General features: G+C 40.6%; 1 protein-coding gene across 1 annotated transcript in view; it reads left to right on the top strand.

Annotated features, from left to right (window-relative positions):
• LOC114145192 (B-cell lymphoma/leukemia 11A-like) overlaps positions 1–14,261 on the top strand; it is a 45,432-nt gene extending 31,171 nt beyond the window's left edge. The window contains exon 3 of the mRNA XM_028018653.1: positions 9,011–14,261. Coding sequence (XP_027874454.1) covers positions 9,011–10,989 — 1,979 coding nt within the window. The 3' untranslated portion in view covers positions 10,990–14,261. The remainder of the gene's footprint in view (positions 1–9,010) is intronic.
• Positions 14,262–15,750: the final 1,489 nt, after the last annotated feature.

Below are 15,750 nucleotides of genomic sequence, written 5' to 3'. Positions count from 1 at the left end.
TAATGGAGGGTGATCATTAAAAAAAGGGTGTAGGGGGACTCGTATCATGTTCTTGTATATCTAATATGGTATACAGATACTTTCTGTATAGAACTCAGGCTAGTACATTTTATTAAATTATTGTTTATTTAGTTTGTTATTGCATTTTTGCACACATACCATTTTTGTGGCCCACGACCACTTATAACGTTACAGTTGTGGCCCCTGTTGCATAAAGTTTAGACTCTCTTTGTGATCATAACCTGCAAAGACAGAGAATATATCTTAAAGTTAGGAAAAAAGATTTGCATAAACTGGCCTGATGAGTGCATTCTTGTTGAGATGAAGTAACATTAAGGCACATGAGGTATATGTAGCGAGAGGAAGGGATTATTCCTTACTCGATTCAGAAAGGCTCTCGATGTTTGTGCATCACAATGTGTGGGATTGTGCATAAAAGTCCGATCTGCTGTCTGCAGTTCAGGGAATCAGTCTCTTACCCTTCATTGCCAGTTCTTCCTCTTAAAACATCTCTTCTGTCCCACTCTCGGTTTGCCTTCTGATGTCCTCACTCTTCTCTTTTATCACCTTCTGAGTTATTCAACACAGTGGTCTCAATAGCACCTACTAACTTCATTTTATCTCTTTGATTTTCAGTCTCACCCTTACATTTGAATTTATTATTTATTCACCTCTAACTTGAATACTGCCAGTGAATTCTACAAGATTCCTTTTAGGCTATTCCCATTCTTTCTTAATTGAGTCTATTATTCTTTGTTCATTATTTTTCTGTGGGCAACACCACTATTTTCTTTAAACAAATAGTGCAACAATACTACAGAAAAGTAAATAAATGAGAACAATTCAAATTTTTATAAAAAGGTTTACAATACCCTGAAGTTTTAAAACCCCTTAAACCGGATAGCATTTTGTCAAGTTATAACAGACAAATGTATTTTAGTAAGAATTTTATGTAACAGACCAACATCTAAAAGTGATATTGATCTGTTACAGTATTTTCATCTACTTTTGCTTTTATACCTCTAAATAGCATCCAATACAACTGGTAACCATCAGGAATCATTGACGTGTCAGAGAATTCATGCAGCACATCAGCCTGAGAAACAAAGTGGCAGCATCATGCCGAACTACGGTTTTAATCAAAGCTTATTGATGTCTTAGAATTGGTCCTGTCAAAATTCAGCCAAAACATAGCTGAAAATCTGTGACGAGGTTTACAGATTGCTACCGTCGTAAAAACCAGCCCTTTGATTATTTGTTTCCTGGAGGCGTGGACTGTGTTGAGATTGTAAATTTTACCCAATCACCGATGTTTGCTTGTGACGTATGTAATGTGCCAGTTTGACGGTAAGATGTTTACGTAAAATTGCCTGTGCTGTAAACAACCATCATGGCTTCATTCATTTTCTTTGCTGCCAGCGCAGAAAATCATCGCCCACTCCTTCTCTTTCTCTTCGCTGATTGGCCAGGTCAAAAATTGACCGGAGACAATCCGAGTCAAGGGGAGAAAGCAAGCGCAGACTGTGGTGGAAGAATTTATTTTTGAGCGGAGTTGCACTGGAAAGCAATGGTCAGGCTGCTAAATTGCTGATCATAGATTCTCTTCATCCAGTTTAACTGAGCTTGAGATATTCTGCAAAGAAAAATTGGTAAGTTGTTTTAGTCTAGATGTGGAAAGCCTGCAGGTTGATACCTTGAAAGACTGGGAGCTGTAATTTCCACAAAACTGATGATTCAGAATTGGCTAAATACAAATGTTTAACAAATGTTTTAGATTTTTTTTAATAATTTACTATTTCATTCTCCCATCATCTGTCATATAAAATCCTATTCTGTAGAGGAAATGTCATAGTATATGAAAAAGATAAAGGGAAATGGCAAGGCACTATTAAGACTTGTGTTTTCACTCTTGCTGATGTTGTTCGGCCTCAAAAAGACAAAAACTTTGGTTATTCGTTCGCAGAATAACCAAGTACATCAAAAAGCTTCATGTTTTTTTTATTTTGTATTCAGTAAACGTGAATTCACATGAAGGCAACTGAGTGAAGCCTTTGCTTCTTTATGCAAAAATCTGTTGCCGGAATTTTGTCACTTCAAGACCCTATCCTGCAGGCTTTTTTTTTTTTTTTTTTTTTACTAATTTCAAAACAAATTCTCTATCCTCCTCATAGTTTCTGCTAGCGCCTCATCTTGCTGAAGGTGCTGTTGATCAAAGCGAAGCGTCCACTTCAGATCTCCGTAGTCCTTTTTTTTTCTTGATGTTTGTGATGTTCTGTCCATCTCTCCGCATGTCAAGGAGGAGGAAAGAGGAGAGGTCAGATACAGGGCGCTGTATGCTCCGGTGAAGCCGAATCGCGTCCCGGCAAATGGTATGCAGGCTAATAACGCGCTCCACTCGTCCAATAGCCGGCGAAGAAACGGTTTTGACAGTGTCGAATGCCCTGCCCTGGGGGCCTTATCATCCTTCACTGCTTGCCGGCCTCCCTCCCCTGTTTCTTTTCTCCTGATGCTATCTATCTGGAGATTTATGCAGAAATGTGCAGCTAGCCGACCTCCCTGGTCCCCCTCCATCCTTTCTGCAGGGATGGCAGCCTGTCATGAGCTGAGCTATGCAGAGATAGTAAAGCTGAGGCTGCTGGCCCCATGTCGTGCGGAGGCTATCTTGTCATAGCGTTTTAAACTGGGACGACGCACTTATCTGAATGTTGTTGGATGTATTTTCATATCAAAGAGAGCAAAGATGGCTACATTTTTATTTTACTTTACTCCATTTAGTTGAAGTACAGTAAGATTTTTTTTAGCATATTTTACTCTGCTCTTCCCCCTTCAAGCTGCAGGTTATTGAGACATATCTTTTCTTTGACAGAGCTCTCTTCACATTTCCCCTCTGAAGCAACCCAGAGACTTCTCGCCCATCTGGGATATTGCACACATCCAAAAATAGTCCTCTTTATGAATATGTCTTCTTATGTACCTGTATATTTTTTGCGTTCAAAGTGTTTCTTTGATTCCTCTCCTTCATTTACTTACTCGTCTAAAGAGCATTGGCTTTTTTTTGTGTGTCGATCACTAACTTTGATCCTGCAAAGCGGCTACCAGCTTGACAAATAATCTCCGTGGACACTTACATAAGTGACGGTCCGTTTAATTAAACCGGTTAAGCTTAGAGGCCCGCAGGTCTTTTCACTGTACTATTAGAGCCGGCATGAGAAACAATAGTGTCAGGCCTCTCCCTCTGACGCTGGTGAGCAGAGAGGAAATAAGAATCTGCATCGGAGACGGAGCTGGCCGAGCCTCTTAGAAAGCTCTTCTGGACCTGAGTCGCATCCAGGCACGCATCTGCTCATACGGAGATTAGTCACAACGGATGGATAGAGCAATATATAGAGGAAGAGAGATGCATGCATTGATAGATGTTTGGGTTGTATGGTCAGTTCAAACTCAGTTCAACCGAGAGAAGATCAAAGAGAGTAAGGCCACGCAGGGAAACAGACAGTGCGGAGCTATGCTAATTTTGAAATGATTGTGGTGAGCACTGTTACAATTTTCCATTCTCTGTCTCTCTTTCTCTCTCTCGCTCACACACACACACCCCCACACACATTTATTGAAAATGCCATGTCGGTAGCTCACACTGAGTGTGCATAAGCAACATAAAAGAGCGTGCCAAGGCGTATCTTTATGAAAAATACCCTGTCTTCCTCAGCATGCACATACAAATTAGTCTGTTGTGTATGGTGCATTGCCTTCATTGGTCCCTGTGTGGGTGCCATCTGTCTATAATGGTTTGCTAGTAGCTCAGAGCAACTCCTCACTTCTACAGTTGCTCTTATCAACTTTCAGGAGAATGAGACAGAGGGGGAAGGAAAGGTAAGACAAAGCCAACAGCCAGCAGGTTACTTTATAACTGGGCACAGACCCTCCAAGTTCACCATGCGTCTTTATCTTACAATCGTGCCTTTCCCTTTTTGCCTTTTCCTGCCAAAACCGGCTTTTCTTCCTCAGATCTTGTGCACCTCTGCTCTTTTCGCTTCCAACCTCTTCCTTATGTCCTCTCTGTTTTCTCTCTCTCTTCTTGTGAATCATCCAGCAGCTAGGAGTAGATTTCACCCAGTGGTAACATGTGTAATTCCAACACCCACCAGTGTTGGCTGGTTTTCTGTTGAGTGAACTGTATTTCTTGCACTCATCTTTATCTCAGAAACAAGTGTTGGCTTTTTTTCTCCCAGGTGCTTGCTAGGGACAAAGAAGTGAGTGTATGAGCCTGGACGTGAAGCAAGGAAACAGTGACATAGAGACAAAGTTAGTGAAGTAAGAAAGAAGATCAAACCTGGAAAGTTTGCTTGACAAATCAGCATATGATGAGACTTCTTTGGTTTATCTCTGAAGCTGCTAATAAACAATTAGCCAACAACACTTAAATATTGCTGAAAGTCATTTAGAAGAGAGGGGCTTTAGACAAGGAGAGGGCCACAGTCTTTTCCCTCAACATGTCCTCTCCTGCTTCACCCTTCACCCCTGTCCAATTCCTGACTGTGAATACCCTAATGACATAAACAGAGTAGTAATCACATTAACGCCAGTTACGGCTAAAGGCACTCTTAAGAGGCACTGTACTGACAAGCCTCCTTCCTCCCAAAGCACTCACTCCAACACCTATAAACACTTATGAATATTGGCAAGGACCTGTATTAGCATAATCACTTTTCAGGTGTTTGTAAGTGCTTCCTCAAGCCGCAGCGACTGATAACTTTGAGGAACGGCCATGACATGCTGTGTCCCCCGTGTCTTCCGCCTCCCCTGCCTTCATCCTCCTCTGTTCCTCTTCCTCCGTCTCCTTTTGGAGGACCCGCAAGCTAATCCTGTTAGCTTGTTCCTCCATTAGCTTAATGACCAATATCAGTGAAAGCAACATGGTCACACTAGGACGGCCTTAGATGACTACTGGGGTTGGTCAAGGACAAAGCAAACAAACAAAAAAAAGAATTAGAGGTCAAGACAAGTCTGGCAACTTTTAAAAGTAGGACCAGAAAGTTTGAGGATACATCTCAGGGTGGAGACTGCTTCAAGTCTATACTCAAGTAATCTCTTACCATTTTTTATGAGTTTGCGGACATGCCTTACTTGGGTCACTAACATTACAGCAATCAGTAGCCTCAGTTTTATCATCTAGCAGCAAAGACAACTCCCTCTTTAAATACCTCTGGTTGTTTGTAAATCACCAATTAAGTTGGCCATGTCCCGGCAGATGTGAGCTGTTTAAATAAAGCTGAGTTCATAGGACTCCAGTGGGGCATTGATGGGAACCACGAAGCAAATTTGTGTCAGGCATCTCTGAAGTTAAGGGATTGAACATATAAAGGTGTGTGTGTGTGATAGACATCCGAAAACATCGAGCTGTTGTTATTTTCATACCTAAATCCAAGGCATGTAGCGGCTGACTGTTGCACACTGCCATAGCTCAGTCTAGTAACCTGTTCTCTCTTGATGAACTGCAGTGTGTGTTAAAGGGGGGGGGACAGTTGGCAAAAATTAAATGACTCACCATGTGTGTTTCCAGTAAGGGTGCACCAGTCAGAGATTTCTGTGAAGTTCTGACCTAGTGATACTGATATAAGATGACTCTGATTTCTCTGCAACTACGATTACAGAATATTTTGGGCTGCCTTTTGAAGAAATTGAGATTGTTGGAACATGGACATGTTTATAGCATGGTAACACAATGATTTGTGAGAAATAACCCTAACTTACTCAACCATCTCTCAGTAAACGTCTGCATCTCTGGAACTCTACAGACACAGTAAAGTTACAAGGATGAGGTATCTGTACAAACCTATCCCTTTTAAAGAAAATTACAGCACATCCCCTTTTACAAGGCAAATTACAACTCAGTAACATTTTATTTTTACAAGCAACTTAAAATATACCTTAGATCAGGTCATAAGATGCCAAGATTTTCTACCAGATCATTTTTAAATAAATAGCAAAACTGTCAAGTTTAATATTTTAAAAGCATTTTCACTTTCTCCAATTTCATTTTTAGACACCTTCTGTCGGTAAAATTGTTTTTACAAAGACAAGTGTTAGTACTTCTACTCGGGCATTTACTGATTGGAAAATTATCCAATTGTCATTTTTGTGCTAGGTGATCGCAAATCTGGGCAGGGTGATTGGTCCCATTCGGGCCTTGAACCCATTTTTAGGTTTTTTTTGTGCTCTAAATCCAGTAGCTATTGACCGTCTGCTGACGTTTCATCTTCCACTTGGACTGCAAAACTAGACACATAATCCAACCACTGCCTTGACGTTGATTACCAAGTTTAAGGTGTAATAATAGCTTTCTTTTCAGAAACTACAAAAAGTTTTGGAGTGCTGTTTGAAATTAACTTGTCTTAGTGTTGCAATACGTGGAATGGTTCAAAAATACTTTGTTAGGTTTTTTTTTTGTCTGATTTTTAGTTTTCTACATTCCGGATCATTGTTGATTTATGTTTTTTCTATATTTTCTGTATTCTCTTTCAGTTCTCCCACACACTTTTGTCCTCTCTTTCTCTTCTAAAGTCCCCTCTTTCAGCCCCTTGCCATGAAATGGCAGCTAAGGGCTTGTCAGTGTGGTTTCTCCTCTCTGCTGATCCTATTTCAAAGGGACCTGGAGATCCAGCATTAGCCTCAGCTCTGCTGCTCTCCAGCCCTAACTCAGCCCAGACTTTAAGTTTTTAGAAGGGGAGAAAGAGACTGAGAGAGAGTGGGAGCTTTTCTTTTATTCTATTAGAGGACAGACTTGTTTGTAAGATCCTCCTTCCTCCCTCACACAGTTATTTGCTCCTCTGTTCTTGAATAATAATAATAAAAAAATGAAAAACATCAAACGCCTTGTCAAAATGTCCTTTATCCCTTTGAATTACTTTTCCTCCATTCCCAAGAGGATGGTTATTAAGGACAATAGTGGGTTTATTTAGATATCTCATGTGCCATTGTTGTGAGTTTTGACATCCGTTGTTCTGACTTTCTGATTCGAGTCATTGTGTCCAACTCCTCAGATGCAAAAAACAACTATTATCCTTGCTTGTGGCATGAGGACACTTTGTCAAATGTTTATATCGCTCAAGATATAAACATTTGGTGCCTCAATGGATGAAACAATGAATTTGCAGAAGTCTTAAGTGTTGTGTGGTGGCACGCATGTCCTTTACAAATGCTTTAGGTTATCTTTAAGGCATACCGCACTTCCAGTTCCCTTTCTTCTTCCTCCTGACTCTTTCATTCACTTTCCAGACTCCTCTGTGATTTTTTCTCTCTGAAAAGCACAACTCCCCTTATCTTCCTTCCTAGTCATTCACAATAGCAGAAAAAGAGTATGTTTTCTTCCTACTGCATTTCCATTGTCTGCTTCCACATCACGCTAGCATCAGGGTTAGTGTATGCAAGCCACAAATCAAAGGAAAATGTACAGTAGAACACAGCTTATTGCAACCATTTTAATGGGGGATACATGGGCTCTCCTTTTAAAGCCATAAAGAAACACACACATAATCAGGAAGTGTGTGTTAATGTAACTGGCACATTTTATTTGTGCTTATGAGAGAGAGAGGAGGAAGGGAATGAGTGAGAGCAAAAAAGCATATGGGCAAATGGCTTTTTTATGATGGAAAAATTCCATAGTGGGTCAAAGCCCATTGCAGGTGGCAGCAATTAACTGTAATTTTTGCAGATTGTAATGATCCATAATTTACCATTATACCCCCTTCCAACTCTTTTCAGTCTGGAGAGAAAGGTTTGTGTGGAGATTTGATTTGGTGCACATTTTATGCAGCATTATGTTCTTTAAGTGGGAGACTTTGGAGGGGGGCCTCCGTGGCTGCGGACACACAAGATAGGAGGCAAAACCACAAAACATCAAACTCTTTTCACTACGACTCGACCACAGCATCTCTCCTTTCTGCTCTTTCTCTGCCCTCTTCTTCCTGCTTTGTCTCTCTAAGCCATGGCCGGCTTAAAACACATGCGTTCCACGTCATACATGGACTATCTTTCTCTCTCCCTGTCTCTTGTTCGTCCTCACTTGCATAGAAGGGCTGTGGATTTTGGGTTCAGTGTCTGCAAATGACTTTAGAAGAATGGCCTGCAGTGGGGGGAAAAAAGAGAGAGAGAAGAAAGGGAAAAAAACGGCAAAAGATGAAAGAAGGAACACATTTGCAAGCGGTGGATGCTTCTTATTTTGCATAGCTCTCACTTCTGCTTCCCCCCTCTTTTCCTTTTCTATTCACCTGAGAGGATTTAAATAAATCCATAAAGCATGAAATATCAGAAATAGAAAAGCAATGCATGAAATGCATTTTCAAAGGAGCCTCCCCACCCACACACTAACACGCAGACGCAGTTTTTCTCGTAGCTTTTATTTCCTGTGAATGTGTGGTTTTTTGTGATAAACAGTGGTACAATTATTAACGTGTGACCCCTTATTTGTATTCATTGTTAATATGCAGCATTCGATACATGTCCCACTTTAAAATTGTTAATTTCGTAAACAGAGTAGTGGAGAGAAGATGAGTGTGTTTAACGAGATTAGGCGTGCATTGTCAAGCAAATCTCAGGTCAGTGTACAAGTGCAATTGAAAGTCAATTACTGTTTGAATTATTTCTGTGCCCTCTCATCTGTATAAATTGTGCATTGGCAGCATGAGATATGCCTTGTGTTTTGTTAATGTGCTGAAAATATTTCGTCTTTTACGAAACTCAACTTATTGTCCTTTTTTTGTCAAATTGTAAAATGTTCACAATGTGGTTTCTGTTTCATTTTAAAATATTTTGAATTTCTTTTATTTATTTATGGCTATTTTTGTTAAAGTTCATTAAAGAAAGATTGATTATGAAAGTGAAACTAAACTTGAATATTAAAAAAAAAATTCAGATGTTGTAGATTTTATCCATCAGTGTTTTACTTACTTTTCATTTTATGCTTTTCTAACTTGATGTTCTCTCTGTGTGTGTTTTTTTTTTTTTTTGTCAGATAAAGATGAGCCCAGCAGTTACACCTGCACCACATGCAAGCAGCCCTTCACCAGTGCCTGGTTCCTGCTCCAGCATGCCCAGAACACTCACGGCTTCCGCATTTATCTGGAGAGTGAACCTGGCAGCCCTCTCACCCCACGTGTAGCTGCCGCTCCTGGGATGGGGGGTGACTGCGCCTCCTCTCAGCCGCCCCTCCACGCGGTTCACTTGGCTGACGGCAGCCCTTACAGCCTCTTAAGGATGCCGGGATCAGGGTCTGGCCGGGATTCAGCATCCACGCCACGCGAGGGCCGTTACCCCCGCACCCCTCCGCTCTTCAGCCCACCGCCACGCCACCATCTCAGCCCGGATGATCTTGCCCTGGCAACCCACCATCCTAGCGCCTTTGACAGAGTGATGAGACTGAATTCAGTGCCATTAGAACCCCCTCAGAGCATGGACTTCTCTAGACGTCTGAGGGAGCTTGCTGGGAATGCCACAGGAGGTTCTCCGCCTCTCTCCCCTAACAGACCTAACCCTATGCAACGGCTGCTCCAGCCATTCCAGCCAGGTTCTAAGCCTCCATTTACAGCTACGCCTCCCTTATCCACCTCTCAGTCCCCGTCTGGTTCACGCTCCACCCCTAATCCTGTATCAAATGCAGCTCAGCCAGGCACTCCTCTCAAGGCAAAGTCTTGTGAGTTCTGCGGTAAGACCTTCAAGTTCCAGAGTAACCTTATCGTTCACCGGCGAAGTCACACAGGGGAAAAGCCATTCAAGTGTCACCTCTGCAACCATGCCTGCACACAGGCCAGCAAGCTAAAGCGCCACATGAAGACGCATTGTCAGAACAAGTCGTCGGCACTCAATGCCAAGTCAGACGATGGCCTCTCGACTGCCAGTTCGCCTGAACCTGGTACAAGCGACATACTAGGCAGTGCCACTGATGCACTCAAGTCAGTGGTGGCTAAGTTCAAGACTGAGAACAATGGAATTATGCCTGAAAATGAAGAAGAGGAGGAGGAGGAAGACGAAGAGGAGGAGGAGGAAGACGAGGAAGAAGAGGAGGAGGAAGAAGAGGAGGAAGGCGATGAGGAGGAAATCGATAGCAACGCTAGAGTTGAAGAAGGGGGAAGGAATAACTATCGCTTCAGCCTGCGGCTGGAAGGGGCCCGCCACCACCAGAACAGCGATGCTCTACACCCGCATCACCGGAGCTTGTCTAGAGAGCACGGTGATGATGACTCGGCTGTTGAGTTAGACCGTGCAGATGATGCATCAACCACTGCCATGAACGGGCTGGGACCACTATCCAACGACAGCCTCTCTAGAAAGCTACTGGGCGGTGGGATCAGTCCTGACTCACTGAGCCCTCTATCCAAACGCATCAAGGTGGAAAAAGACCTTGACCCACCTACACCAACCATCCCAAACACAGAGAACGTTTATTCTCAATGGCTAGCTGGCTACGCCGCCTCCCGACAACTCAAGGACCCCTTCATCAGTTTTACAGGTGGGGACTCCAGACAATCACCCTTTACCTCCTCATCTGAGCACTCATCAGAAAACGGCAGCTTGCGCTACTCCACCCCACCCGGTGAACTCGATGGGGAACGGGCCCCTTCAGGACGGAGCGGCACGGGCAGCGGCGCCAGCACTCCACACGGCGGCAGCGGAAACGGGCGGCCGAGCTCCAAGGACGGCCGCCGCAGCGACACCTGTGAATTTTGCGGCAAGGTGTTCAAGAACTGCAGCAACCTGACAGTGCACCGACGCAGCCACACTGGAGAGCGGCCGTACAAGTGCGAGCTGTGCAGCTACGCATGTGCCCAGAGCTCAAAACTCACCCGCCACATGAAGACCCATGGACAGATGGGCAAGGACGTGTACAAATGTGAAATTTGCCACATGCCTTTCAGTGTGTACAGCACTCTAGAAAAACACATGAAGAAGTGGCACAGTGACCGCCCTCTGGCTAATGACATTAAAACTGAATAGGCAAAGAGCAGTTCTCTCTCAGATGCCCCCCGCCCCCAGCTAAAAAGCAACCCAGGCTTTGTAGCCAATGAGCAATGGGGAAAAGACAACAGGGTTAGACACCAGAATGCCGTGCAGCCCTGCTCTCCATCCCCTTCTGGAGAAAACCTGATGCATGATCCAGAACTGGGCAATACTATTGCATCAGAACTTTTTGAGCCTTTTTATTGTGCAATAATTTACACATTTTGTATTTTTTGTAACTGGACAGCATGCTTGGTGTGTTTTGGCTACTTAAAGAGAAAATTGTTCTTAGCTGGAGGATTTTGGTTGTACATGTGTTGCTATTGATACTTTTGATTTTTCTCAGCATAACAAAAAAAAAACAAACAAAAAAAAACAATAGTTAGTAATAACCCAAGCTGCATACAGTACATACTGTTTTACATATCATGTACAGTTTTGTGTTCAAACATAGCAGACAGTGTCATATTGTCAAAACATCAAGACAAGCAGGGTCAAACATAAAACCAATCTTTGTGAAAGATTTTCCATGCAACATTGAGATGAGATATATATCCATATGTATATAAAATTGGGCTGCCTATCAAATGCTAGGCACTAGTTTAAATATTTCTTTTACAAACATCAATGAAACTAAACTAATAATGTGGTGTGACATGACGATAAAGAGTGCCTTGGATATTTTACCTGCAATGGTTAATTCTCCTTTTTGCTATAAGCTCGGAGTTTCAGCTATAAATGATTACAATACACGGGAAGATGCAGGTCCTTGCATCAAGCACCTGCACAACCCGTTTTTTTTTTTCCTTTTAACTTTGCAAAACATAGGGAACCAGCTGAAACAAACCTAGAAAAAAAATTGAATTTTGCATAGCTCTAGTAAATCATTTAACTACCTGACTCATGCATATTAATGCGTTCATGATTACAATTCTGTTTACTAGCATGTTACATGCTTAAAAGGGGTCAGAGGTTTCTGGTTTTGGTGTTTGTGTTTGGTACAACTGAAAAAAAAAAGGTACTCTGACAAGTTGTTATAACCAACATGAAGCTCTTAAAGGTTCCAGAGTGATTATTTTCTTTGAAAATTAAAAATGCAAGTGTTATTTTGTAAGTAGCACAGATTTGTTTTCCTTCTGTGTTAGCTGTTCAGACTGTAATTTCAGCAGTCACTCGAAGCTAAAACGGGATTCAGTTCTGGTAATTCAAACAGATTAAAGGTGAATGATTTGGTGGGTGGGTTTTAGAGCCTGACAGTAGATGGACAGTAGAGATGCACCAATCACACTTTTCATGTCTGTTACCTGTTGCTGGTTTTCTTTTGAGGTCTGACCTCCTGATTCCTATTTAGACAAATTCCACTTTTTTTCTCTCTCTCTCAGACCATTGCACATAAAATAGAAAAAAATGTGCTGTTAATTCTTTGAGGTATTAGTTTTGAATCCATCTGAAAAGGCATCAAATCATTGAACCCTAATCTTGATCAGATTTAAGAGGAAAGGCATTAACAGTCTGGCTTATAGACTGAAAATGGTTTGAGAATTTATGGTGGGTGAGTGGAGAGAATTGAACATTTTTCAGTATTTTACCTGTGGAAAATTGGCCTCCTCTGGTTTCTGGTCAACTGATTAAGGCGTCTGCAATGATTGGGTTTGACAAGCGTCTGACACAGGAGGCCTTTGGTGACTTTGTAAGGAAGTGTGAGGGTGGGTGATTGGTAGAAATCCACCAATCAGTTTATTTTCTTCTGGCCAATACTAATTTCATTTTTTTTTTTTTTTTTTTTTGACTATTTATCTACAATTTTGACAGCTCCTATTTTTTTCTACAGATAAAAAGCATAACAAAGAAAAAGTTATGTTGCAGGCTCTACAGAATTGAAAAAAGAAAATGCAGCACTTATTTCTATTAATGCATCAGAGCACGTGTCTGTAACCCTACATCTGATTTCAGTTAAACTAAAAAGAAAAGTGCACCCAAAAACAAGACGTTTATTGACGAGTTTGTGCACAAATGGTGCAGATCTTCAGTAATTAACTTATCAGAAAATTGTTTGATTTTGAACTCTGGTTGATGAATTGGTGCATCTCTTTTGATCGAGTTTAACAAGTGTCTCTACAATTCCAAACACATTTCTGATATATTTTTGAAACATTAAAGAAATCTGAAACATTTTGCATCAAAAACTATTCAAAAAGGAAATTCAAATTCTTTAAAAAAAAAAAAAAAAAAAACCCTGTTCAAGGAAGTTTTATTAATAAAAAGGTCAATTATTTTTAGACATTTTTCTCCTAATGGAGGCTGTTTTTCTATTATTTTTATCTCCATCCTTTGTCAATGATGATGATAATATAGCACTTGTCACTCTGCCTTGGATTCTGTATCTGTCTCTCTAATCGGAGGTACAGTTGGTTGAGTATAAAATGAGGACCAGATTCCAGATCTGGCGCTACCTTACATGCACTGTTCAATTTTCCCAGTTTACAGTTGGGCGCTCAAGGGAAAACTTGCTCTTATGCTGACAGATTAGTGTGGTGTCATTGCTTAGCATTAAAATTGACAAAAAAAAAAAAAAAGAGGAAGAGGAAAAAAAAAAAGGTTTTGATCTAGAGACATTTGCCAGCCATGTTTTCTTCTGAGAGCTAAACAGGGATTTTGCTTTTGGAGGTGTAAATGCAGGAATTGCCATACAAACATTAAACATAATACAACTCAGAGAAGTAAAATTTGATTAAAAAAGTAAATAAAATCTCTTACGTAACACTTTTTGGGGAGAACCTTATTTAATTTTTTTTAAATTGTTTTCTTTGTTGTTGTTTGTTTATTGATGTTTCTCTAATCTGTCGTGGTAGCATCCAGGACTTGATCACTCTGTAATGAATTGTGTAAAAAAAAGAAAAAGAAAAAAAACATGTCTCTCATCTTTTTGCCTTTACTATGAAATAAACGTCTTCAGGTTGAACAAAAATTTGCATTGAGGAGAGATTTATGATATATAAATATATAGAAGAGAGAACCTAAAATGCATAGGAAAATGCACACTCTTGTAAGTTCCTATGCTCAAAACACATCTATGGTCTACTTTTTTCTTGTATTTAGAATGGTATTTGAAATTAATGTTCACTTAGCTTAGGCACTTATAGTATTTATGTTGGAGCTTTTATTTTTAACTGTTTTGCTTGTACTCTTTAAAGGTTTCAATGTACTCTTTTTTTTCTGTAGTGAAAAAAAAAATCCCAACAAGCTGCCACCGTATATTTTCTTAATTTGGCAGGATAATCTAGTGTGAATAATTTGTATGCTCGGGAAAAAAAAGTATGTCTTTTGAAAAATAAAAAGATGCGGCGTTCCCCAAAGGGTGATAGGTCATATGATGGCCTTTTCAGGCAGTCCCGCTTGGGGAGATGGCCACACTGAGGTAAAAACAGGTGGTTGTAAATATCCTTTTAGTTTGTTTATATATATTTTTTTTCTCTCCTGCCATTTTATATGCAGTAATACAAGCTATTGTTGGGTTTTTCTTGGTAGCCAACTTTTTACTGTCATGTACCACCTGAAAACATTCCAGCTGTCGTTTAAAAAAAGAATTACGTTTTATCATATGCAATCAGTCCAATATCAACCTGAGAAAGTTTTCTTTCATAGACAAAGCCGACCATGGTGCTTTTTGATTTGAAGATGGTACAACTCATATGCAAGGAGTAAAATCACAAACAGAAATGTAGGTACATGCTGTCATACCTCTGGTGTTGGGGTACACTTAAGATTCAATTCTGTGTTCTGTATTTGCCTTCAAGCTATTTGCTCCGAACTGAACTTGAACTCGGCCCCTGGCATAGGCCGATATTATTTATTATGACTATACAAACCAACACCTGCTCTGTTCAGAATGGAGTCACTGCAAAAACAGATCAATTCAGTTCTTCTCCCTCCTTGATGAATTGTGACCGCTTAATTTTGATGACCAAAAGTCATTGTCCAACATTGGAGTTTTTGCTCGACTTACAAGTTTGTTATTGTTTTCAGTTTATGGAAATGCCACTCTATTTTCAGCTGTTTTCTTCACTCAGCCATTTTGTCTTGATAATAATAATAAAATGTATTATATACATTTCTGAATTCTGTGCTTCTTGTGTTGCTCCACCTGTTGCAACCTGTCTTCCCAGAAATATGTAAATCATACAGTAAGACGTATCAAAACTCAGGGAAACAATTCAATTTAACATTAGACTGAGATTCACTGCTGTTTAATTATAATGTGGCAACTCTGAGCTGTGCCCTTGTTGGGTAACTAAAGCATCATGCTTCTCAAAAAGCATTTACACCCCTTGAACTTTTTCACTTTCTCTTACCCCACAACAGGATTTTATGAGATAGACAGACACTAGAAATTCTATTTTTTCATGACAATTATTCTAATTTTTGGATGGAAATATTACAGAATTAAGAAGTCCAAGGTGTCTGGAAAAGCTGCAGAGATCCACTGTAAAAGACTTTGAACGCACCATCTCCATGAGGAAACATGGTGGGGCCAGCATCATGCTGTGGGTATGTTTATCTAGAGTAATTGTAATGAAGCTGGTCAGAGCTGATTGGTTAGAGCTAAATACTGGGCGAAAAGTTTACTGGAGTTTAGTTTTGCTTTCCGGCAGGACGGTGACCCTAAACATACAGTAAGAGTAACAATAGAATGACTTAGATCAAAGTGCATGCATGTGTTAAAATGACCCAGTCAAAGAATGGGCCTAAATGCAATCC

The sequence above is a fragment of the Xiphophorus couchianus genome, chromosome 5, assembly GCF_001444195.1.
Source record: "Xiphophorus couchianus chromosome 5, X_couchianus-1.0, whole genome shotgun sequence".
Lineage (NCBI taxonomy): Eukaryota > Metazoa > Chordata > Actinopteri > Cyprinodontiformes > Poeciliidae > Xiphophorus > Xiphophorus couchianus.
The sequence above is the reverse complement of the archived record's forward strand: the minus strand, read 5'-3'. Positions and strand labels throughout refer to the sequence as shown.